Source organism: Larus michahellis, chromosome 4 (assembly GCF_964199755.1).
Source record: "Larus michahellis chromosome 4, bLarMic1.1, whole genome shotgun sequence".
Classification (NCBI taxonomy): Eukaryota; Metazoa; Chordata; class Aves; order Charadriiformes; family Laridae; genus Larus; species Larus michahellis.
In genome coordinates this window covers 2,574,828-2,601,196 of record NC_133899.1, presented here as the reverse complement: position 1 = coordinate 2,601,196, position 26,369 = coordinate 2,574,828, and the positions used below count along the sequence as shown (strand labels likewise).

The 26,369-nt window shown below is 38.8% G+C and overlaps 1 protein-coding gene across 11 annotated transcripts in view; it reads left to right on the top strand.

Annotated features, from left to right (window-relative positions):
* The first annotated feature begins 3,019 nt into the window (after positions 1-3,019).
* The window catches only part of BANP (BTG3 associated nuclear protein), a 153,004-nt gene continuing 129,654 nt past the window's right edge, over positions 3,020-26,369 (top strand). For 6 of the 11 annotated variants that reach the window (XM_074582732.1, XM_074582728.1, XM_074582731.1 and 3 more), the window contains exons 1-4: positions 3,020-3,158; positions 17,932-18,076; positions 19,504-19,598; positions 20,921-21,120. In XM_074582732.1, the coding sequence (XP_074438833.1) occupies positions 18,007-18,076; positions 19,504-19,598; positions 20,921-21,120 (365 nt within the window). In that variant the 5' untranslated portion in view covers positions 3,020-3,158; positions 17,932-18,006. Of the gene's footprint in view, positions 3,159-3,181; positions 3,872-15,800; positions 15,920-15,964; positions 16,128-17,931; positions 18,077-19,503; positions 19,599-20,920; positions 21,121-26,369 lie in introns of those variants that run through there. The other 5 variants (XM_074582729.1, XM_074582725.1, XM_074582726.1 and 2 more) reach the window with 5 other exon arrangements.

The window sequence follows — 26,369 nt, the reverse complement described above, 5'->3', positions numbered from 1 at the left end:
AGAAAGAGGAAAAAAAAAAGAAACCAGCATGAAAAAGGTGAGGAAATAAAACAACAAAGAGATACTCTGTTATTTTATTTGGGACAACAGACTAACAAGGCAACAGGATGTATTTTCTTCTATAAAATTAGAAAATGAATTTGATATATTAGCACCCTGAAGTTCTTACTCATTTTTATAAGAAGGAAGGAAAATACAAATGGGTTCGACATAGGCAGTAGAGCAAGTTACCATGGTTTAAATCAGAATATAACTTACAGTGTATCAACTTCCTGGTGCTTGCTCATAGCCAGTCTCTTATCCCGGGGTAAAGTGACGCCTTCATTCACTAAAGGGGGACTTGCACTGAATTTCATTATGTTATTGCAGAAATATTCAGTTGAGCACATTTTGGAAAGCTCATAAAGTTTAGGAGATTCTGCAGCACAGAAAACAATTATCCTTGGGTAAGTCATTCATGTCTTGGAGACTAAAAGCCAAAGTTGGGCCTTCTGATTTAAGCACAAAGGAGGTCTCCACTGTTAGGTTGTGAACAGAAAGATCCTCTTTATTCTGCCGCTTACCAATGTTTTCTGTCATACTTCATGCTGTGTGAAGAGCATGTCATATCTGACTGTCAGTCTCAAGGGGAACAAGGGATAGGCTGTGACAGCATAGTCTCCTCATGATTTATTAGTGTAATTCAAAATTTTAAAAGGAAATGTCCCCTGCTTTGGAAGAAATTATAGGGGGGAAAAAAAACTAAAAAAAATTTCTCTGGTAAAGAGGGGAAAAAACCCTTACAAGAGGTAAGTTAATTGTATATTCCAGATCGCTGTAATGATCAAAGCAGACTGGCTTCCTAGCAGAAGGTAGTGCTGCAGCCTTTCTTAGTGCTAAATTGCTATATTATTTTTTTATTATGTTGCTTTCTCTGATCAAAGATGTAGACATCAGTTGGATCCTGTCAGTATTTCCTGCAGTTAATTTGACTATTCACTATAGGTGAATAGTATAATTGTTTTATGACAATGTTTTTCTGTTTGTGTTGTTTTAGATGAGAAATGATTTAGTGGCTATACAGAGGGGAGCGGGATCTCACACCCTCAGCAGAACGTGAGTTAATAATCTCTGGGAGGGAATGTACCGATGAGAAAACAGGACAGCTTTTACATTGGATTTGGTTTATGATGGCAAAGGCTTTTACTAGCAAGTTTCCATAGCAGGGAGTACACCGGTATTTATATTACTGTTTTTCTAGCTAGGACCTGTCGTTTGCTTGAGTGCAGCGGAAACTGTTTGGCAAATCTGTTGCAGGGCAAATCTGTGCAGTAAAGCGTGAAATAATCCTGTGTGAAAAGTCAGTTTATAAGTAGTTTAACCTTTTAACTTCCTAATGTGCTTGTGAAGGAAGAGAACACAATAAATAAATCAACAGACTCAGCTGAACAGTTACAAACCTGGAAGCAGAGTCAAGGGTTTTCCTAACACACTGGTTGTCAATTCCCAGGCTCATGATGACTCTTTTAATACCGAAAACACCAGCTTGAGAAGTTGCTACGAGCACTTTTGAAGCAAGGGACTGCATCGGTACCTCCGTCAGCATGTTTCCCAGCCTGAAACATGAAACCTGTCTCTGTCCTCTTCTGTTCTCTGACTCCGCAACTTCTAGACAGATGAGCAGGAGGAACTGCTGTTCTCCTGAGGTCTGAAACACTTCAGAAAGCGGAGCTTTTGTGACATGCACCGTTTAATTTCATACAGGTGCAGAAGTGCTGCAGTGGACACCCTGAGTTTGAACATGACAAAGCTACAGAGCCTGAGAACAGCATTTCAAACCACTAGCGCAACAGCCACAGCAACAACTCCATTTAGCCGTAGGTCTGTAGATGTCAGGGGAGCCAATTACAGCTGAACCAGAGTGGATTGAGTTGCATGTCATGACACTGCAGAACTGAATTAAGCATGTCATTGAAGGAATATTTTTATGCAGAAGTCTGAAAGTCACCGCTGGCTATGCTGAAGCTGAAAAATGAAGTATGATGATGGTCTTGTTTGGGCAACACTGTGATATATAAGGATACAGTAAAATAATCTAATCTTTGCCTTCTTTCAGAGCTCCTTGCATACTTCCTCCGTGCTTCCTTTTTGTGGTGTTGCATATTTTTATCATTCCCAGAGGGTTAGCAGAAGGTTTTCCACCTTCGCCCAGTCATTCTGTTCTCACACCAAATGTAGGAACGAAGCAACAGAAGAGCCAGTCTGATGAGCTAATTTTGCAAATTCCCACTTGCTGCCTGTTCTTCAGCTGTGTTCTGAGCATGGTGACATTTTTCTCCTTAATATGACAGCTCACATTCAGATCATCCCATTTCAGCGATGCAAGCGCTCAGGAGCCATTTCACAGCAGGGAAAAATTTAATGGAAGGACCAGAGGAAGGCGTAGGGGAAGGGAACGTGTCAGTGTGTGAATGGCTCTCAAGGTGCAGATACATGTTTAATCTGCTTTGCTGACAACTCCGCTGGCCAAATCCTGTGTCTACGCCGCCTGGCAGGTCTGGAAACACTTAATACAAAAGAGATGTAGCATTGAGAGTTCACAGTAGCACTGAAACGCCGTGGGAGAAGGAATGGCAGGGCCATGCCTAGCAGGACATGATCATGGCCAAGGGGCACCTGCACAAACCATATGGCTGCTTTGTCCCAAATGACGGCGCGCCACTACCGTCCTGGGGCGCACTGCAAGACCCCGTTGTGGCCTCCCGGTCGGAGCAAGAAGGTTTTGCGGAGCCCTAAGGGTCGCGGCAGGGCCGGGTACGCGCCTCAGGGTGAAGAGGGGACAGCGTGTGGGTATGAGGTGTGAGGTGAGGACTACAGTTCCCGGCGTGCACCGCGCCGGGCGCGCGTACTACAGGTCCCGGCCTGCTCGGCGGGGGCGGCAACGCAGGCCCGGTGCGCTGCCCTCTGGGAATTGTAGTCCCTCCCGGCGGCGCGGCGCTCAAGGGCGGCCGCCCGGCCCGCCTCCCTCCTGCGCCTGCGCGGGCGCTCGGGGCGGGCGGGGGCCGAGCGGGCGCAGCGCGGCGGCGCCTGCGCGCTGCGGAGAGGGAGATCTCTCGCGAGGAAGGACGCCATTATCGCAGCCGCTCGACAAACACCACGAGAATTCAGCACCGCACACGGTAACCGCGGCGCCCCGCGGCCGGACGGCCGGGGCTGAGCTCCCGGGGGGCCGGACGCCGGGCGTAGAGTCCCGGCCCTCACGGCCTGCCCGCTCCTCCCAGCGCCGCCCGAGCACCCGGGCCGCGAGGCGGCGGCTCCGGGGAGGGGCCGAGGCGGGGAGGGGGGGCGGCGGGCTCCCGCCCCCTCACCCGGACGGGGCGGGGGGGGTGGCGACCGGGGACTCGCCTCCTCCCGCCGCGGGACGCCGGAGCTGGGCCCTCGGCATGGGGAGGGGGTGCCGCTCTTCATCGTCTCGCCCCCCACCTGCCTCCTCCGCGCTCGGGCCCGGGGAGGGGTGTCACCCCCTTGCCGGGGCTTCTCGGTGCCGGCCCCTTCTCTTATACTGCTGCGGGGGGCCGTTGGTCGGCCCTGCGGGGCCTGCGGCCTTCGAGGTGCGGGGTCTGGGCTGTCCCTCCCCCGGCAGCGCCCCCGAAGACCGTGCCCGCTCTCTCCCCCACCTCCCCGAGGCTCGTGTGTTCCCGTTCTGAAGGACGGGGCAGGTTTGAGCCTTCCCTCGCTCGGGTCGCGCACACACGCTGCACTGCAGGCACGATTTCGGGAAGGGGCATCGCTGAGCGCACTCCTCCTTCCTTCCCTCCCTCCCTGTCGTAAGAGTGTGTAAATGCCTGGTGACATTGGTACTGCCTCTTCCTTTTCTCTCTGCTCCTCGCAGGTAGCGGTAATGGAAAGGGGCTGCTGCTTTTCACATGGCTGCTACTTGGGGGGGGAAATAGTCTCCTGAGGCGCTGTATTGCGTGTGTGGTAATTTAGTCATAGTAAGGGTTTTTCACGTCCATATCGGGGTTGGTATTTTCTAGTCTGTTAATATTAGTGATCTGTTTGACAACACACTTGGTCTCCCCTTTTTTCCTTATTTGCAATTCCAGTGTTGCTATTTTTAATTTTTTTTTTAAATCCTTGTACAGTGGGAAGTTGTGTACTTAACCAAATATAGTAATTTTATCCTACTATGGGGGATATACTTTATGTATCAGTTTATTTTTAGAGCTCTCAAGGGAAGCTTTTTTTATTCCTCTTTAAGTAAACAAGTTTGGAGGACTGTTAGTAGCTGAGTGATAGCTTCAGTGGAAGCAGCTTTCAGATTGCTGTAAAATGATAGTTTGGAATGGTTTTTGTAATCTTTTTTGCCTTCTGTCTGAGGTGTAGTACTCTGCTGATGTCAGTCTTTCAAAAAGCAAACATGAAATCTGTTGCATTTTGAGTACTCATGCAAGATCTTAAAATGACAAGCAAAAACAACAAACAAACCCCTGCCTTTGTCTTAGCAGTGCCTCTTGAAACAATGGATTTTCTCTGTTAGAAAGTATTAATATATGTTTAAAATGAATGTCCATAGAAATTGACCAGACCAACAAGAATTTGATTCTGAAACTGTATGAGCCTTATTCCCTACATCAAATGACATCTTGGCAGTAGTTCAGTTTTCAATAATACATGAAAAGATGTTACGAAGAAAGACTAGTTAATTTACTAAAGGGAGTAAAAAGATTGAGTTTGGATTTCAGAAACATGCCATCTTCTTCAGAGGATGAAAATATTTTCTAACTTTTTTCTTTGTTTTGTAACTTACAGTCTGTTTTACAATAACAGCAAGTGGTTTTAATGTCTTGCTTATCCAGCCGTGTTTAAGTTGTTGTGTGGTTACAGGACAGGTTTTAAATTTTAAGGTTCTTTTAAAGGAGTGATTGAATAATAAAGTTAGGAGTAGGGTAGTAATATATTGAGCCCTAATTATCAGTGTTCACAGTTGAAAGGGTTCCTTCAGCACATGTTCTGCTACACATGTGTGAAAAAGGCTTGTTTCCTGCCTGTGCTGTTTTTAACACAGTACAACTTACATGTTTTACACTGTTTTGTACTTACTAGGTAAAGGAAGAAGAGCTTAGAATCATAGCTCCATGTAACCAGAAGCGCTAATTACAGGTTTACCTTGATTTTGCGAGGAGTAGTGCTGTCTTGTGTGATTCAGGCCCACATTAATTGCTGCAATATGCTAACATTTGCAAGGACTTGAGGTTGTCTCTGGTCTTTATCTTGAGCTTTTCCCTAAACTTGTAAAGCGTCATGTGTGCAGGAAGAATACATGTTTTTATTTTGTGAGAACTTGCATGTCTTCATATCTTTCATTGAAGAAGGCCTTGAATTGAAATTGCTGTGATGCTTCTTAGAAAGTAAAGGCGCTCTCAGTACATTCATTTTGAAAGGAAGAGATGGGTATTTCTCTTTGTGCACAGAAGCCCTTGCCCCAGAGATCGACAGAAACTCTTTATGTGAATTGACAGAACAGCAAGAGCGGCTTGTAGGAGGAGACAATGCGAAGCTAATGATTAAAATTAGAACAATAAAATGTCTATGTATATTAAACTTTGCCAATAAAACTTTTTTTCACAGATTTGATTTCCGTTAGTTTGAAACTTGATATTTAGTTGTTAACTACTGAAATAATTTTATTTGTTTTCTGTTTTTTTACCTATTCATTAAAAGGCTAAATCATATCTTTTTTTTTATTTTCCAAGTAAAAATAAAAAGAATAAAATGTCTTTAAAGTCATGTCAAACACTTGTTTCCTTGCAGTTTTAGGTTTTTAAAGCTACTGTTAAGCGCTTAGTTTTGCCTACCACTTGTTAGACTGCACGTTAAGATGTTAAACAAAAGTGCACAAAAGGATTAACTTCGTAAAATCCTTTGCATTTGGGACTTTAAATAAAATAATTTGTAATGCTGCCTGTTGAACAGAATTCTTTTATCTTGCTTCCTGTTTGTAAAACCCTGATTTAGACCATTTAAGGGAAAAGTACGTTAACTTCAAATTTTCCTCTGAAAATTGGAGCACCTGTATTTTATGATGAAAAAAATAATTAATACATCTCTCCTACCCATGGAGTGAGGTCATAGCAACTGTAAAATTAAACACCTCTTCCTTCGCTGCTCCTTAGACACAAGTGTGTTTGTTACATGTACCAACTTATCTCTCTTTGCCATCCTATGAATATAGAGTCTTGCAAGTTTAAAGCTGGAGTTAGTTACTTTTTTTTTTTTGTGGACGTGGGAGGGGGAATGGCAAAACAGGATCAGACTGTACTAATGAAAGCATTTCAGAATGTGAAGAACTACTTGCTCTACATTTTTCTGCTGAAATGGTGCTCTTCAGTTTGTTTTCGTAACTATTTTTTGTAAGAATTTAAAAATACCCTGCGTTTTAAAACAGTGCTGAGGTCTGTTTTCAGCAGCTTGAATGTTTCCTTTTTTTAGATAGCTACAGGAGGTAAATCTATTAGAAGACTTTTGAGTAAGCAGATTATATGTATATTTTACGTTGGCCATCATGCTTTTTGATAGTAGAAGCCTGTGCCAACATTGGGATCTGTCTTTGGCCCCCCTGGAATTGCTAGATCAGAAAGTTTTTCCAGTGTATAGAAGGTTAGCAGTGCACATACTAGGAAAAATAGAATATGCTTAAAAATATATATTATTCTCTTTTGCTTTCAAAGATTGTGTTTTTGGTAAGCCAGTCACATAAGAATAAAGCATGTTGCACAAACTTCCCTTGAACTTGAGCCAGGTGCTTGCGATAGTGCATACTGGTCCTGGGGTGTCTGCTGTGTTTAGGCTGAACACCTTTCCGAGGCAAAGCCTGTGAATGATACAGCAAAGCCTCTTCCCTGCAGAGAGGAAGTTAAGACTTTCTAATGCTGTAACCTTCCAGTTTAATTCCTTCTGTCAATGAAAAGCGTGCACTAAGCAAAGGTGTCTTATAAAGCACAGCAAAGGCAGTCAGGTTCAGGTGTATGTCTTATTCCCACATCCTGCCTCTGCATTTTTTTTTTTTTTTTGTTTCTGTAGAAGAGCTAGTTTTAACACAGTGAATGAATACGATAGTCAGAGAAAAACAGATTCTGGTGTAGTGTCAGTGCTCCACTACACAGACCTGACAAATGATGTATTGTGGGAGAGCGCCCCGTGATGTGCACACAGTGTCTTGGAGCTGAGGAGAGCAGGAGCTTTGGACGTAGAACAGTTGAGCCAAATGGAAGTGGCTTCTCAGCAGTGCTGTTTTGTTGCAAACCAGCACGGGGCAAGATGTTTTCTTCATCAGTCTCTTCTAGTTGGCATTTCGCTGATGGGGATTTTCATCACATAGTTCCAGTCCTAGCCTGGTGTGTTGTTGATGATGTGGTGTAGTCACGATGTTGGAGCTGTGCTTGTGTTTCTCAGGGTGTGCATGGCTGAGGAATACATCTCCGCTACCCAAGACGCAGGACTTAGTTACTGCTGCTTTCATTTTTATCTAGACACTGACAGGTTGTGTCTGCAATGTGGCTGGTTCCAGAAACACATACAAGCAGTTTTCTGCACTAACTAAAGCTTCTAAACAATCTTTTACTTGGATTTAGATAGAGAATGTTCTGATTCTTTATGATTGAAAAATATGGGTATTGTTAAACTTGGAAAGATCTGTGTCAGTGCCATTTTTTTAGTTTGATCGAAGATGTGCATTCTTATATTTGCCAACTGCTATGATTTCAGTTTGAAGTGCACCCTGAATTTAGTGATATCTTTAACTCTTCAGAGCAAATAATAGTCTCCAACTTAAATCAGATGTTTATGAAAGTGAATAATTAGGTATTTTTATTAATTAAAAAGTCTAGTTCTATCTACCATAACTTAAATAATTTTTTTTTCACTTTTAATGCTTTTTCATCAGTAAACATGAGATTGTGTTCTGTTTTTTTCCACGTTTTAGTTAATTTCTAATAAAACAAAAAAGAAACTAACATACACAGCTTCTCACCCCTGCCCTTGACATACACCTTTTAGCAACATACTTAAAAGTAATCTTTTTCTGTTTACATTAAATTGCAGTGTTTGGTGTGTGAAGTAATATTTGCTTTGGCAGGGTTAGTGATCCAAGATGTGTTTTAGGGATTCAGTCCATTGGACAGAAGCCTTATCCAGCTCGTTTTTTTTCTATATGGTATGGTTGCTAGTTTATTCTTCACTCAGCCTTCCTTCTGGGTCTCTTTATAAACCTGGAATAAATGTTGTTGGAAGGTTTGAAGAATCACGGGCTCTTCTGGTAATTTAACTGTTGGCATGTGGTCATTGATGCCAGAGTTGGTGATAAGCCTTCCTGTGAAGTCGGCAAGTCTCATGGCACGTTGGTGTGCCTTTTCCCACTGAGGCAGAGCCCCACCGCACCAAAGCTTTGTGGTTGTGAGGAGCTCTGAAAGAGGGAATCTGCATGGAAAATTTAATCTACTCTAAAATTTGTTCTTTGGTAAACATTTCTTATTAAATAATTGCATGGAGTTAATGGCCTTGCCGTTTCAGTGGTCATTTAAAGTACTATCTGTGATAGTATTCATTAAGCTGTTTTCTTGAATACGGAGAATGATTATATTTTTTTTTTTAATGAGAGGGGGAAAATTACTTTTTGATGCTGAAGTGATTGGACAACATAACGGAAACCTTGGCTTTCAGAAGAGTAAGTTGAAAGCTATGCTAATTTCCTTAACATCTCATTATTTCCCATCTTTTGATCTTGACTGTGTACTTTCAGTCTTAAATCAACTTAAAATAATATAGGTTGCATAGATTTTCACAAATAGCAAACTATTGCACAGTAAACCAGAATTGAACTATTAAGCAGGAAAGAAGCTTCTGGGATAGCTACTTAATCTTCAAATAGTTAATGAAGCTATGTTAGAGATGTGTGCAAATGCTTTTATCAGATATAAATTATTATGTAGGTGGTCAATATTCAGAAGCTGTCATTTATTCAGGAAGTTTAGCAAGCGTTTTAATGTTTAAAATTTTTTTTACCTCCTTTTCTCTCTTGCTAGCATCTGACAGTTTTTTAGAACTGCTATTTTTTAGTTGCAAGCCTTTTGTTATGCTATTTATTTCCCACTTTCCGAAGGGGATTCAAATATTGCAGAGATAGCTGGTATCTAGATCTGTTATTCTTCTCATACATACATTCATTAAAAAATCCTTTTGAGTTAAACCAGTAGTTGTACAGAAAGTATCTCTAAGACTTTCTGACCGGCACACAGTATTGTTAGCTACAAAGCAGCTACAGTTGTATCACGTACAGTCTTAAAGAGCTTTTCAGCTTTTTGGTGTCCACTTCATATGGGAAATTAGAGTTAAAATTTCTCAAAATTATTTCAGTCTATGCCATTGAGATTTCAAAATGTTTTAATATCAGTACGTGTCGTCCCTCCCCCTGCCCCCCCCCCCCCCCCCCCCCAAAAAAAAAAAAGATAATGAAGTAATAAAACTCAAATTTGATGGAAATTGTATTCTCCAAAGTCTTATCTCATGTGCAAGTTCAGGGTCAAAGATCTGGTGATAAACCTTGTATAAACCTTGTTCAGTCTACTCATCCTTGCTGGGGGAAAATGTGCTCCCTTGGTCTTTTATGAAGTAACTTATGTTTCGTGAGGATAATGCAGATCCCTCTGCTGCAAAGGAGGCTCATCTGAAACAGACTACGTTCTGATGCCTGTAAACGGTGTTTGTACTGCTTGTGCCCAAGTGTTGTGATTCCTGGGACTGGAAGAAGACTTCACGACTTTTCTCAATCAGCTTCTTGGCTCCCTCTGCAGATCTTCTGAACAGCAGTGGTGAAGCTCATTTGCTGTGTTACTTTGTCCTGCTGCTTGTGAAAATTACAGTGTGGTACAAGAACTTTGGGTGATACCTGCTCTGAGTTAGTGCTAGGTTGATTTCATAGCTGGTGACATTTCATCTATCAGTGTTTTCTGGAATATTGGCTTTCCCCCCACCTCAGCTCTTAATCACTTCTCAGTAAAGACTCTATGATATGTTTAAAAATCACTGTTGCTTCCTCTGTTTCCCCTGCAGGAGGAATAATACCAACTCATTTAAAATAACACAGGCAGATACTGCACCTTGCTTTTTTGGGGAGGAAGGATTTTTTCATTTTCTTTTTCTTTTTTTTTTTTTTTTTCTTTCCCAGATGGGAAAAATGGGAAAATTGAATCATGGATAGCGTGCCTTGGTGGACCAGTAGCACACATTGTACTAGACCTGTTGTTGCTGAAGTCTGTACACTGCTATGGTTTCTTTCATGTTAGATGAAGCATAACATTTAAATCTCCTTTTGAGTTTTGTGATGGAGAATAGGAAACAAAGCACTCAGAATACAAATGTTTAAGTATGGTATTTTGACTGCTGTATAATCCACTTGCAGTGTTAAACTTCAAGCAAAGTTTTGCTCTTTCTCATACACGTAATGTTCTGGTAGGAGCTTTCTGCTTATGGACAACATGACAATGAGTTGGGGTGCAGCTGTGTTATTGTTCCATTCATTTTTCTTGTTCATGTTTCAACTAGAAATAGCATTAGTGTAGGTTTTGGTTTTGATTTTACCTGTTTAGCAGGAATGCAATTTTGCTAGAAACATATGAAAGTACTCCTGAATAGGAAATTTACAGGAGCAAACTTACTCTTTCTTTCTGAGCATAGTTTCTGGCGTAGAAAGGCCCAAGGGGTACAGCCGTCTCTGCGTAATGACATAGGCACACTGAGTTAGGTGTGATGTTTTGAGGCACGCTTTGAGTCTGACGTTGTGGAGCTGCCTTCGTTAACTGGAGTACATTCTGCAAGCATTCAAGTTGTGCTGATAATCTCATCAAGAATATGTCCATTCTCAACATCTGCAGGATTTTTTTTTGAGTTTATTGAGGCACAAAAGAAAAATACTTGTGTCAGTGTTACAGTTTTTGTAAAGATCTAAGCTCTACCCCAAGTAATTCTGATTGTGTTAGGCACTGGTTTGAAATTCCTAGTTGATATGATGGATAGCAGATAAATAGATTAAGTGGTTATAAAAAAAAAAAGTAGTAACTTCAAATGAAGGTACAGTTACCCAAAGGTCAAAGGACACCTGGACTGCCTATCTCAAAGTTCTGATCGTGGGTAGAACTTCTTTGAGACTGGGAGACACTTTTATATAAATAGTATGAAACTAATTCTGGAAGTTTGTTCTTTGAATTTAAGTACTTGCGGGGTTATTTTTTGGAGCTGTTATCAATAAAGATTCTCCATCTAGTGGTTGAAAACAATAAAACAACATGACTACATCTGGTTCTGCATACTGCAGTTGCTGTCTGGGCAGTTCTTGTTTTGTATTTGCTGGTTTTCAGCCATACATGGCATTAATGACTTATGTCCTGAATAATCATACCATGATGCAGAAGACTGACCTCTGCCTAGAGGCACTGAATCTGCAAACACTTATGTGTGTCTAGTCCATATGGGTAGTTTCATTAATTTCAATGGGTTTGTATGTCTGTGAAATTAAATTCAGACTTTTTTTGCATGGCTAGGCACCTGAAAGTGTGGTTATGATAGGTGTTAACACATCCTTCCTAGCTCACTTGGGAATAATTATATCAAAGATACAGCAGTGCGGGTGTTGGGACATATCAGCAACAAGAGTGTTTATAGAGGGTTCATGGAGAATTTGTGCTTGAGTTGCTGGTGGCCACACACTCAGCGCTGTCGTTCCTTGTGCCAGGAGGTGTTAGGCTGGTATGAGGACACTGGAAAGCAGGACAGCGGTATTTCTGGTTTAGCTTGTGTACATTGTGTTAGGATTTTGCCCAAGGGCAGTGTATTAGAAGAGTTAGAAAAAAAGCATCCAAGTGAAACAGTGGCTTGTACCAGGTGGAAGGAAAAAAAAAAAGTGTGTGTGAAGAATATTTCTAGAAGCAAAACAATAAAACAATAATAATAATGTGAGCTTTCATTGCAATGCGTGAGATTTTCTGCCTCCCTGCAAGATTTTGTACTCCAAAGAAATTTCAAGATCCTTTATTCTTGGAGCAGTTGTTTCTTTTTTTTCCTGTTGCTATCTGTATTTTAAGAACTTGTAGTACTGGAGTCCATCAGCATAGCATCTCTGTGAGTGATATTTATTTTATATATCTATCTCTAGAATGTTATGGCTAGTGTCTGTGCTTTCACAGATAAGGAATGTTTCTGTTGTGTTTTGGGAGGATAGACTTTTTTCCCTTGATCTTTGGCTGAACCAAAGATGCCTGTATATTGTTACAGTAATTTTTGAAATTGTTAAACTGAAATACTTGTGTCCTTTTATTATGAAATTTACTTAAAACACAATGTTTTTACATGCCTTTTAAGGTGGATTGAGATTAACGACGATAGCTAAACAGATGCTAAAAAAGATTAGAATCTAATCCTTTTGAGTCTTCAGTCGAAATAAAGAAGTGTAAATTCTGATTTTACTTTTTTCTCCATCCTCCCACTGAAAATAATTTTCAACTTCATATTTTGATAGACTGAAGCTTCAGAGAGTTGGAGCATAAGGGAAGCGGTAGCTCTTGCGTTAACAGTGCGTTTAACCCTGCATGCTATTAAATTCTTGCTTTTTATTACGCTATTCCTAATCTGTTACAGTGCATTAACATTTGCACTGGTGTGGCTTTTTGGGAAATTATTAATTGGTGTATGAAGACTGTGTTCCAGCTGCCAACTAAAGTGACTTGATCTTGGAGAAAAAGCCAGACTTTGGGATTATAAAAATGTTGCAAGTCACAGATCAAGACTAAAAGAGCACTGTCAGGTTCTGAATCTTGTAATACCCGTGAATAACTTCATGTATCAAATTATATGAACATTTCCCAGTTCTTTCCATGGGACTACTCATAGAGATTGTTTCTGCGAAGACACGAAAACTTGTCAGTGCAGGAGATCTGTAGCCAGGTTAGGCAGGGTTATTAACCTGAGCATGCTGGTTGTTCTTCATTAAGATTATAATCAGAAAAATCTTGTGCTTGGAGTGCCTTTTTGTTGGTTTTGCATAATTCGTTTCCAGAGTGGATTAAACTGAGCTGCACAAAGGCATTCTTAGCGTGGATTATTCTTTACACAGAGACTAAAAGCTCAGTGGTCCTTCTGGGCTGTTTCCCTGAAGGGACAAGTACTCGGGGAAGTTGAACTGACCTAACTAAAGCAGTGGAGTTAATGAGTATTATGTCCTTTATGGATCTTCACTTTCAGAGGGAAGATGATCTTTATACTATAATCCCTTTACAGCATAAGGTCATTTTACTTCTGCACAACGTATTCCTCACAGAGGATTAGTACACATGCATGCATGTATAAAATACATTCTTACCATTAGGCTTGCCTTTGTAGCCTAGCTAGTTTGCTGTTTTGGGGAACTTTTACAAGTGTCAGCAGATCATAGCTCTTTGCAAAATAAGGACCTTTGTTTGTTCCAGTCATAGTAGATATTACTCTCAGAAAAATGCGCTGATTGTGCTTGTATAAGGAAGAATATATAGATTTGTAACAGAAATGACATATTTGAAAATTGGCCTTAATTGATTTAAAGAAAAACTGAATTGAAGAAGAGGAAAACCATTTGGAGCTTTTGGGTTAGGGAAAGTAAAACGGCATCCTTCAGCTTTTTTCACAATCAGAAGTAAGTTTTTGTCATAGTGCAAGTTGAAATATGAGAGAATTTTTTCATGTATCAATAGCACTGAGAAATACTAGCCAGGGGAGCGATCAGCTGCCTAAATAAGAGATGTTCGATTAAACACTCTAATTGGACTAGAGCTTTGGAAAATGTTTTTTTTAAAATACATTGTTTGTCCTCTCTAATTCATACGAGAGAAAAGATTTATGTTTTGTGCATGTTTTTGTATGTTAACAAGACATTGGATGTTTTTGATTATACACTTTGGAATGATGCCCTGTAACTTTGTAAAGCCATCAGATGTTTCAGTAAATAGGTTTGTTTACAAGGGGCTGTTCAGAAGAATTATTCTGAATTAATGTTTTAAAACAGATTAATTAAATTGCATTAAACGTGTGCGTGGAAAAACTAATCTGTATTTCAGGTGAATTTAATTTAGTTGCTTACAAATATTAATTTACTTAATTAAACAAAGACTACTTTACTTCTGTGTTAAGTGTCTAATTTCTGAGTAAGAGTATTGGCAGAGATATCTAGTGCACTCTATCTAATTTGCTTTAAATTTATACCTTTAGTTGTCTCTGATTAGTTGTTCTGAGGGTTCCAGTAGTAGAGCCACCTCCTAACAAGTGGTTGTAGGAGTGCTCCGTAGGCTTTTTGCTCCCCTTTTTGGCTTCGTTTCTGAATATGAAAAGCCAAGAATAGGGAGGAGTATTTGTCTTTACTTTCGACTCATAATACATAAATAGGGAAATTAATATTTTGATGGGTGATGAAATAGGCTGTATTTATTGTTGGAAGATTTTGTTCTGTTACTCCATACTGATGCTTGTTCTGTCTTGTAATCTTAGGACTGTTTTCTCAAATTTTGAAAAAATATTTTTCCTTTGGGAGGTAAGAAGGAATTAATGCAGTATGTTTGCTATGTGTGATTATTTCCATTATGCACTGTGATTAAAACATGTGACCATGTTTAATTTGTGCTGCTTTAAACAACAGGAATGGGTTTCTGGTGGGTTCACTAGGCAAGGATTACCAAAGTAGTGTCTGGCCTAGGGTGGGGAAAGGGTGGATAGTAAAAGAGCTGATCAGGGAACTGGCTACATGATGCAAGAAGTCTGAAGGCTTAGAAACATTTGAGGTAACTGAGATCTGAAGGCATCCAGGGCTGATGTGGGAATGGAGATGGGAGGAAGTCCCTCTGATACACACCGTAACCTGTTTTTCAGTTTTTGTGTTGGGTAAGAGTTGAGGCGATCTCTTCCAAGCCCCAGAAAAGCCCCCTGGGAGAAGTGATGAGTGCAGTGTAGGTCCACGTAAGTAGCTCAGCTGGAGTCCATTTGAGTTTGTCTGGCCAAGGCCTCCTCTAGTGTATGTATTAATGAGATATTTTCCATTGTCTGGTGTAAGCTGTCTTCCCATACTCCTCCCCCAGATAACAGCAAATTGACTGTGAAATATTGCTCTGTTGATCCAACTTCCACATGCTGGTTGGGGGAGAAAAAGTGGGCACATTTCATGTCCCTGTTGTAGTTTATCCTTGGCTTCCCGTCTTTTTGTTAATATTTTTTTCTTATAGCTTAATATTTATTTGAGGTAACATTTCAGCATTAGCTTCTTAATGCCAATGTACATATACTTAATTTAGAATTAATGGGTACTAGGGTTTCAGCCAGAAGAAAGAAAGGAAAAAAAAAAAAAAGGCTGGGAACATAAAGGAAATTTCAAGAAAAGGAGTGTTTTATGTGAGTAAATGCTAGTAAATACTTCACTGAGTAAAATATGTGGAAACTATATTGGCAAAGTTATTATTCTGAATTTGTTGACTGAGGCTTTTTAAAGCTGATAAACTAATCTAACTCTAATCCTTTTAAATTTTATCTGACTTTTACCCTTGGTTCTGAAAGGAAGGTTAGACCATGGCTAAAATTTTGTGTTACAAATTGAAATTCTGAATTTGGAAGAGGAGCGTTTTAATCAAGTTGGGACAGCTATTGTGGTTGCAGTACCCAACCAATGTAGCTTACTTGGGCCTTGCTTTCCTAATCAACACATCTAGCATTAATAACAAACTTATTTGTTTTCCCCTTATGTTTTGATACAGGAGCTCACTGCGTCTGGTGACAGCAGAAGTATATTTTGTTCTGCCTGTTGAGAAGGCAAAAATATGTTCGTCATGATGTTGGCTAATTGCCTATGAGCTGTGTCTGACTTACTGAAAATGTAATAAAATCAATTTCAATGGAAATAAATACTAATGTTATGAAGACACGTTGCTGTGTATGTGTAGTAGCTGTTCTGCCAGTTATAGTTTGGTTGTTATGACTTTGTTTAAAGACTCTGTGACAGAATATTTTGGGACTCCTTTTCTGATGCGAGGTTGAATACTTTCTGACTGTGACCCATGAGAGGTGGAGAACAGATGTCAGAGGTGTGAAATTGTTTTTTGTTTGTGTTGAAGAAAGGTTTAATTAATTTCAGTGATTTTTTTATAATTATTTTTGGAAGGCCAAATACGTGTATGAGATGAAGTATGAAAGTGGGTTTAAACAAATGCATTACAAATCTTTTGGAATATTTTATAAAATATTGTTGTATTTGTAGCTATAACTGACTTAAATGCAACACGTGAAGTATCAGTGAAGTCTTGAATTGTGTAAATAGACAAAGTTTTAAAAGTGGAGTTTTGTTCTAGTTTGTCCTTTTTTAGCATTTGGAGTGGTGGATGTATCCCTTCAAGTTGAGGGCAGGGTTCTTAATATTACTAGCAGTATGTGACATTATGAAACATTAACTGTAGCACAGCTGTTTTATTATGCTAAGCCTGGCTGGTTACCAGGATTTCTCAGAAATGGCAAATATAATTTGCCAAAATGGCATCCATATGCACTAATGTATTGCCAGTTTTTTTGGGCGTCCTGCCACAGTCTGTGCTGTCCCAACAGCTTTTCACCATGATCAGAATTTCAAATGACTCAGTATTGGCTGTGCTGGTATTTTGAATAAACAATTCTGATATGTGGGGAGTCCTCCTTTTGAGATGGGCTTTCACATATCGCAACGGTTGCTTGGGCCAGTCTCAAAGTTCTTCTGTAGGTTGCGTTGCTCTCTTCAAAAATTTGTACTCCACCTGTCTGGCTTAATGGCTTTCTTGTGCTCAAGTGGAAGAGGGAAAGAGGAAAATCTTTATGCATAGTTGGATTTGATTCAATGTCAGTGTTGAGGGATGAATTACTGTTTCCATTGGTAAACCTCAAATTGTCTCTCCAGTGTTTTTTGCTCCAGGTTAAAAAGGAAAAAATTGGCTGATCTCTTGGTCTTCATTGTCCATCCTTTTGTAAATTGTGGGAAAGCACAGATATGAATGGTTTCAGTGATTTTAATTCAATTTTACAGGCTGAAGGTTTCTCTTAAAATACTAATAAATAACCTTGACAGAGAATTCCAAGGGAGCAGGGCTGAGAAATATTTTGGCTTTAAAATCAGGACCATATTCTGAAAATAGTTTCATTGGAATTGAGCTGTAGAAAAACTAGGCAAGTTCATTAGCCAAGGAAAAAAACCATCAAGTTTTGCTTCAAGTCCAGTTGTAATTAGCTGCAAGGAAGTTCCCTGCCCTTACTGAATGTTTATGAAGGTCTTAGAAGCCTGTTAAGATTCCTGTATGTGAGGATCTTGTGTGCATATAGATCTGTACAGAATGCAGTAATTGCTGATCTAGTGTGGCTTGGGAGCTTCATACGCTTTTGTGACATCAAGACTAAATACTAAAGTCTGATCGCTTCCAAGAGCTGTGTAATAATTTGTAAATCAAAACCCTACAATTTAGGAATGGTCTTGTATGCTCTTAAAACTTTTAAAACAAAAAAATTATTTAAAAGAAAACATTTTATTTTGTATTTTGTACTGATGAGCTGCCAAATCTCTGAAGTTAAACCTTCTCTTTATCCCTTGGGAAAATATGTAAAGGTGGATCAGTGAGGAAAGCTTGAGCTCTTGTCATAGTCCTGGTATAGAAAGGTTACTCATAGAGGTGATGCAGTAGTTCAGTCCTTGGCTCTTTGATGAGGCTACCGAATAAAGTAGCAGTTGATAGAACTGAATGATCCCTTTGTAGGTTGGTCACTTCCGTTAAGAACTGCATTTCCTTTTATAGAGGAAGAATGAAAAAATAAATGCAGTATTGATATGTCAAGTATATCTATATTAACGGTCTTCTTGCTGCTGTTTTTCAGGATTGCATGACTTGTAAAATTACTTATCTGGGGGCCTGCAGTGGTGTTTGACTGCATATTGCTGCCTGGTTCTGAATGATGTCAGAACAGGATTTGGCAGATGTTGTTCAGATTGCTGTTGAAGACTTGACTCCAGATAACCCAGGTACAGTAGAGATGGTAGTGATGGCATGAGAAAGCTCATTTCTAGTATTGCCCCTTAACGAGGTGGAAATTGCTGTGGAGGTTTTCTTAACTGTGGCACTGAATTATTTTTTTTCTGAGGCACTTGTTAAGACTCCATACCAAGTTTTCAATAACTTAACTTGTATGTTTTCAATACCCTTTAGATCAGATTTATTTTTTAATTTCACTTTTCTTTTAAAGGCCTTACTTTAGATGTAGACTAGTGCCAAAAACTTTGAATGAAATATGGCATCCTGTAATCTTTTGTTTTTCTCCAGATGACGTATATGTTTTAGGCTTTCCCTCAAATGAGATCTATCAACTATCTATTATGTATTGTTGTTTTACTTGTAAAATAGTTTCTCTCATACATTATTAAAATTCTTTGTATGTATAATGAAATGACAGTAAAACACTTCTGAAAGCAAATATTGTGATATCCCTTGCTTGGAACTTGATCTCCTAAGCAAAACTGTGTTTAGATTGGCTATAGACATTAATCCTATGCTGCCGTTACATGTAAAAGACTGAAAGAACAGTAACTATATGGTTATGGAAAATGGATACACATATCAAAAAAATTTTATTCTGATGCAGAACAAAAAAGTTACTTCAGAAATGTTCCCAAAGAGTTGGAGGAGAAGCTGGGACCTGCCTGTCCTAGCATAGCTGGTAATTTGTTCAGGATTGTCAGCTGTGGTATGGTTGACCTTCAGCAAGTCTTCTTTGCTCAGTTTGGCAAAGGAAGTCAAACCTGGCCCAGTCTCAGGTGATGCTCTGACCATGAGGCTGTTGAGGGTTCTGCCTCTTGATTTTACCAGCCAGGCCTTCCAGTTCTAAATTCAGTTCTTTTTTTGTACCTGTTTTCTTCAAAGTGTTTACCTTTAGATGAAAGGCTATTAGAAGCTATGGGTTTTCATGTGTAAGTATGTATTTTGGAAAGCTTGCGGGATTTTGTTCATCTATGCTGAGGAAAAATAACCCACTACTACACTGAGTAGTGGGTGTAATCCTATCTTTTGTACAGAACTGCATTAGTACTTTTTATGGTATTGTACAAACATGAGAATTCAGAAGCCTGTAGAATCTGTCAAAGCGGAACAGCTAATGTGCTGACTCTGATACCTCATGGTAAGTTCCTCATAAAGAAAATCCAAGGTAATGCTTGAGTGTTACATCCTCAGTGCATTTGAAACAAAGTCTTAGATTTGGGTAAATGTTTTTTTTGAGCAGCAGTAAAACGTCATACATTTAGGAGAAAATCCAAGTAAATTTAAAAAAAAAAAAATACAATATGTTAATTAAATGCCTTTCATATTTTTTTTCTTTTGTCTGTTTAATATATTTTTAATTTGAGCCTTGTCCTCTTGTATTATAAACTATGGCAATGCTTATTTTTCTTCACAGTTGTGTTGGAGAATCATGAAGTGACAGATGATGATGTAGAGCCTTCTCTGAAACGTCAGCGTATAGAAATTAACTGCCAGGATCCCTCTATTAAGGTTATGATAATGCCTTTTTCTGTTTTGATTCGTAATACCAATTAAGTTAGCTTTCTTGGGGAAATATATTAAAAGAAAAGATTGAAAAATAAACTGGTTTTACATAATACTGGAATTATTCATAGCCTTCTTGTAAATGTTTGTTCAGTTTTGTCCATAAATTTTAAAATCTGGATGATTGGCTAATCTTCCAGTGTAAAATCAATAGCAAGAATTTTATATGTGATATAAAACGTCATCAGAATTAATTCCAGTGACTCAAACATCACTATTGGTGCATTTTTGATAAAGTGAATAAAATTGACATAAAAGATAAACTTGAGCATGTATTTGCATTACAATTTGTAGATACTTTCAGCATGTTTTAAATTATTATTTTAAGCTAACAATGTTCTCCTAACAGTTAAGCCGTATTTGGTTCAGGCTGACTAGCTCAGGCTTCTGTGTACTTGCTGTTCCTACTAGTGTGCTTTAGCTTTGTGTGGTTGGTTTTTTCTTTTTTTTGTCTTGGAGCATAAGTATATCAGTCAATATTTTACTGCCACACACATTAAAGAGTATTTAATTCCGCAGTTTTGAAATGGACGTAGAAACGGAAGCTGTGTATTGAAAGAGCAGTGGGGCAGCAGCACTGTAAACCAGCTTGATTAGATGTGTAAATTGTAGCGGAGGGCCACAAGATGGCATAGTTGCTGTTTGCAAAGGAGAATGTGTGTACCGTTACCCTTTAACGGCCTATTTTTCTCAAGAGAAACCAAGTAGAATATGCTTTCTTTTGAATAAAATTGCTTAGGAAAACAGATTTTATTTATTTGCTTTTCTTGATTTGCTGTTCAGGAGAAAACTTAACTGAGTGGCATTAATTGTCTCTGAGGTTATTTGTGTTGATATAATTTCCACTGTAATCATCTGAATTTATCTGTTTGGGCAGGAAAAAATCTTATTTAACTTTATCCAGGAGGATGCGTTCATAGATTTATAATCCTTTTGTTTTTACATGTCCCAAATGAAAGGCCTTGGCATGTCATTTTAAATGATTTTGTGGTGTATGAAATCATACTAACAAAGTGCTTAGGTGAAAATGTGTTTGGCTCGGATGCTTTTGGCCTCTAAATAAAGATCTGGAAGAATCTGAGAATGCTAAAATGCTTCTGGATGTCATCAGATTCGTACGTGGCTGAATTTTGTCACTAGACACACTGCTAGTTTCTTTAGAATTGTTTTCCAGTCACATTTATCTGGAGCTTCCTTATGTGTGTGTTGCTGAAGATAAATGTGTAAGTCTTGAAAATCGGTTTCTTTTTGCATTCTCCCCTTTCTAGTCGTTCCTGTATTCCATTAATCAGACAATATGCCTGCGGTTGGATAGCATTGAGGCAAAGTTGCTGGCACTAGAGGCTACCTGTAAATCATTGGAAGAGAAGTTGGATCTTGTCATGAACAAACAGCACAGCCCCATCCAAGTCCCCATGGTGGCAGGTTCTCCTCTTGGCGCTACACAGACATGCAATAAAGTGCGATGGTAAGAAAGAACAGATTACTCATCAACCTGCTTTTTAAAATAACGTAAATCCATTTCTTTGGCATCAAGTTCTGCAGCTTTCTGTATAGCTGTCAAGAGCTTGGTATGCTGTTTATGAATGTAGAATTAATTTATCTTCAAGGTGATTTTTGTACCAGTTTCATGATGTTACTTAGAATGAGACACTGGTCCATGGGCAGTTTGCAACTATTTCCACATTTCATTTTGACTTAAACCAGACTGATTCATCCCTCCTCTGGAAAAGTCTCATCAGCTATTTTAGGTTTTTTTAGGCTTGCTTTGCTTTTATTTATGTGGCTGTTTTGAGTTAATGAGTTCATCATCATTCTAATTGCTTCTCATTTTACTTCTATTCACCAGAAATACAAGGGAGTTTGTTTTATGGGCTTGTTTTCTAAAGACTCTTGCTAGAATAGTATCTGTGCTTATTTTGGGGTTAGAAGTTGGAGATGGAAAATCTGTTAAATAATCTGATGCGCTTGGATGAAAGAGCAGGTTTGACCTGCAGTACCTTTATGTATGAGTTGCCTAATATGGTTTTAAATATCTAAATCTTGATGTGCCTGTCATTTTACTGTGGAGATGATTCCAGCCGGAGAAATATGCTTATCAGGAGACTCTTTTGTCAAACAATTTTCCCTCCTCATTCATATTTTTATAGCTAGAGAAAAAACTTCTCTAAATAATGACTTTTTATTCTCCATTACAAAGGTGTATAGGCAACTTTCATGTCATACCATGCTAGTTGAGATATACTGACTTAATTCATCTTTTGTTAGTCTGTTTTTCCATCTTCTGATCTTTTTCATCACACTGAACTTCCTCAATATCTGGAAATTATTTTGACTATATTTTTGGTATGTTGTACTCAGTGCAGCGTTTCAGGTGCACCGCTCTAGAGCTCTATAGAAAAAATTAGTTCCTTTATGCTGTGGGACTCATCCATGTGAGGTAAGGAAGAAAAGCCAAAACACCACCACAAACATTACCCTTTTTCTACTAGGCCACTACTTGCTCCCTACTTCTTTTTTTTTAACTTACTTTCAGTATTGCTGTTTTTGTAATAGGTATGTTAAAAAATTTACCTCAAGGTCATAATCGCTTTTGATTATATCTTTCAGTTTATGAAGCAGGATGGGTTATGACCTTACTACCATGAGGGTTCAGAGCTGGAGATTTTTATGTAGGAGGGATACACTCTGCTCTCATAGCTGTATCCGTTGCATAATGCAGCCTGTTACCTCACAATTGTTCATTGAGCGTAATTACTTCTGATTAATGTAGTCTAATCTTTTAAAAAGATACCTTATCTGTATTTAAAAGATCTAAAATGATACAGAACCCAATGTGTTTCTCAACCTCTGTTTTAAAAGTTCAAATGTCCTATTTATTTTCAGTGTAATTTTGAGTACTATCTGTCCAGTTAGGAGCAGCTGAGGTCCTAAAACTTTTCCAAAACAACTTTGCTTTTTAGATATCCAAATGTTTGGGTCCCGGTTCAGAGTTCCTTTATTGGTCTTTGTTCTTGTGCTTGTGACGAACATCCTGACCATTGGACATTCTCCTTTTCCTGTTTTCCATTTAATTTTTCTTTAAGAATAGGTGCTGTGTCTACATTTACCTATGCTTTTGAAGGCTCCCAATCATACATTGAAGAGGTCAATTATGGCTAAGTTCTATGTCAAAAGAAATAAAGTACATGCAATAACTCTTTAGTTAATAGAGCAAGTAGCTACAGTATTATACCGGTGTTTTTGCTAAATACTCTTTATCAATTACTATTTCTCAAGGAACCTTCAATTCTGTTATTAATTTTTTTTTGTTATTGTATTAGATATCTTCAAGTTCTCGTGCATAAGCTTAGTGCAGTTTGTGCACAAAAGACTTTCAAGAACATTTTCATAAACACGTGAACCCTTTGGGAATCTATTAACTCATGTTCCATGAATGCTTTCCTCTGTACATTGTACTATTTTGAGTTCCTTATGGGAATTGTCAGACCTGAGGTGTTTATTTTTTTTGTAAATCTCTGTAAACGTTGGAAATTTGTCCTGTGTTTTAGTGGTGAACTTGGTGTTTAATCTTTTGTTTTGGGTGTACAAATTTATGATGACGGCTTCTCAGACAGTCTGAACATAATTTAGGGAGAAGTCTTGAAGGCTGTAAGATTCTCTGCCCCAAATATTTGTTAGTGTTGGTATGAAGTTGCACGTTATCAAATGCATCTTGCCAATAAAGCACTGAGGGTTTTTTGTTCTTTTAGCAGTCTGTGGCCTATATGACTCGAAAGAAAATAGTTAGGGGTGTATGTGTTTAACTTGGCAGTAGTAACACTTCAGTTTCACTGAATTGCCTGTCTCTCATTCATAAAAACCTTTATCACTTGTTGATCAGTTCCAATTAAAACCTACATGGACTGTTCTGTTGTATCAGCTCTCTGCATTGTTCCCTCTTCCCCTGACAGTGCGGATGGCAGTGGAGAGCTGCCAACGAGAGTTAGTATTTTGGATAGTGATTTTCAGATTCTGCATCTGAATGAGATTCTTCAACCTCCTCCTCCTCCTTCTGTCACTACAATAATACCGGGTTTGCCACTCTGAAAAAATTTTGTAGTTAGCAAAAGCATGTCAGCCAGATGGAGCAACACTGCCAGTAAAGCAGACTCTCATTCTTTTTTAGATAAATACTTTAGGGTTTATGATGCTTTCTCTTCCACTCTGTAGTGAATTTTGTTTACAGTTTTTCTGGTAATTTAGTTAATTGCATTAATTTGGTGCAGATTTAACATAATCAAAATTTGTTTTACAGCAGCGCACAGTAAAGTGTGTGAACTGTGCATTATAAATTCACGCAGTTTTATTGATTTGTGCTATTTGTTCTTTTAAAATTCAGTTAATTTCCTAAGAATTGTCAGTTTGAAATATACGATCATCTGACGAAAACAAGAACAACTTGGGCAGAGGCGCTTCTGTGTCGTCTTGTGGTGGAATTGTGCAGTTAGAGCGTAGCAGGTGAATTCACAGCTAGGCACTATCACCTGCTTTGGCTATGATGTGGAATTTTATGCTGTGTGTTGCACTGTACACTGGCTACTTATAAAATGGAGTGATAAAGTATAATCTGTCCATATAGCTGCATTAGGGAGGCGAGAGTCTCGCTTTGTAACAGGTGTCAGATTTACGTTCAATGGTAAGTTGTCTTTTCTAGTAAACTTAACATGTTGATTTATTGGGATAACTCAGAGCTTTTTTTGTGCCAAACTGTTGTATCCAAGTCATAAAAATTCTTATTAGGGAAATGAAGCAGAAGTTTTCAAGGAGACTTGCAATAAATGAGGAACTACTCCATGTTATTAGCTCCCAGAACAGAAATGCAGGGCATTTTAGAGTCTCACTCTGCTTTCTGTCTCTCCCTTAAACACGTGAGGGATGATATGTGTGGAAAACTTCCAATGTCCTTTTCTGGGTATGTGATTTTTGAAGGCTTGCTGATGTTTCTTGGTAAACTACAAAATGTTGAATTCAGGAATTACACTGCTGTCTACTGCTCTTGATATTTTGCGTAAGTACATTTTCATGAAAGCTGGATTGTGTTCTCTCTTCTTTTGTTCTTATTGTTTACTCTGATCCGCTGTTACAGTACTTCATCATATACTAGCTAATTGCAGTGCAGATAAGGAAGAAAATAAAGGGTACATGGTGCTGTGTAATGAAGAATTTGTATGAACAGTTGAGATACAGAGGAACAATAGGCTTTTAGATCTCCAAGTAAAAAGTTTAAGCTACAGCAAAAACTAACAGGAGAAAACTTCTTTTGAAAGGAAGTAATTTTGAATTTGTGAGATGTAAACCGTTTTGGGGGGAACAGCAATAGGCCACAAACCATATGGAAAGGCTTGTAGTTGTTGCATTTCAATAAATCATCACATGAGAAGCAGAACTAAACAAGCGTAGTTTCTTGTGGGTTTTTGTCCTAAGTCCTCTGCCTTTGCACTGGACACGAGCCTCATGTTTCCTCGATGGTCCATGGCGTTCCGTGCTGTGGGATTTTGAAATCTTTCATGCTGTTCCTGTGATAGTAGCACATGCTGGAGCTGTGGGCTAATGGGTGAGACCTTTCTCACTTCATTAGTGGGATGTAGCGTTTGGGCTTGTCCTTACCCCAGCCACAGATTTTAACAGGTGTTTAATATCTCTCAGACATATTTCTTTTTGTCAGATTTGGTCATAAGAGTGTAAAATATTGGATGGGATTGAAGAAACAGCATGATGTTAAATCTCATTTTCTTTGAGGGAGGGGAAAAATAAAGAAGAGTTCTAGAAAGTATCTTCTCAATGTTTAGTGGCTGCTGCTTAAAAATACGTGGCTTTCAGGATTACCTACAAAGACATAGTGTTGATAGTGTTTTTTTAAATTTCTTTCTTGGAAGAAAGGCTGTTGTAAGGTTTCAGAACTTGCAGACTGGCTGGTAAAACTCCTTAGATTGTACAGAGTTATGCTGAATTTATATGGAGCTTGGGAAGAGCCAAGAACAGTAGCAAAATAATGTAATAAATTAGTAATGGGGGTATGTGTATTGTCCCAGTGTTCTGAGGTTAGTCCATCTTTGTGCAGCATTAGTACAGCCCTGCTTTTCCATCCAGGAAGTGATTGTCTCCCTTCCTCTGTCTGCAACGTTTCCTGGCAGTGTGGCTATTAAAAACCTCTCATTTCTTTTCTTTATGAGGTACCATGCTTGTCAAAAATTCCGGTAGCTGATGAAAGTTTCTTGGATAGGAGAGTTGGTACAATGCCTGATGGCCTGTCAGTATGGCAGCCTCAAATGATAAGTTTGAAATTTAGCATGTGCCCGGGTCTTGAGATTATAAATTGATGAACACACAGTGTGACTAAAATCTTCTATCCATGTTTTGAAGAAACTATTTCATCTGAAAGATTTCAGTCCAGAAACAGTGTTATTTTTGTCAACGTCTTTCCATTAATCATTTTTCTGAATGGGTAAACCTAAGTATAAATGGTTAAGGTTGATCGTTTCAGATAACATCGGAATTTGTTTTGGTTTCACAGAACCCTCTGTCATTTGTTTTTATGGGTGTTTTCTGCCAACACTACGTTGTACAATTCTGCTCTGTTATTTTGGAAATTTTTATTGGGTAAATAGATGTAATTGAGAGCAGTTTTTAAAATGTCTTAATTTTGGAGAGGATTTAAATTTAAAATGGGTATTT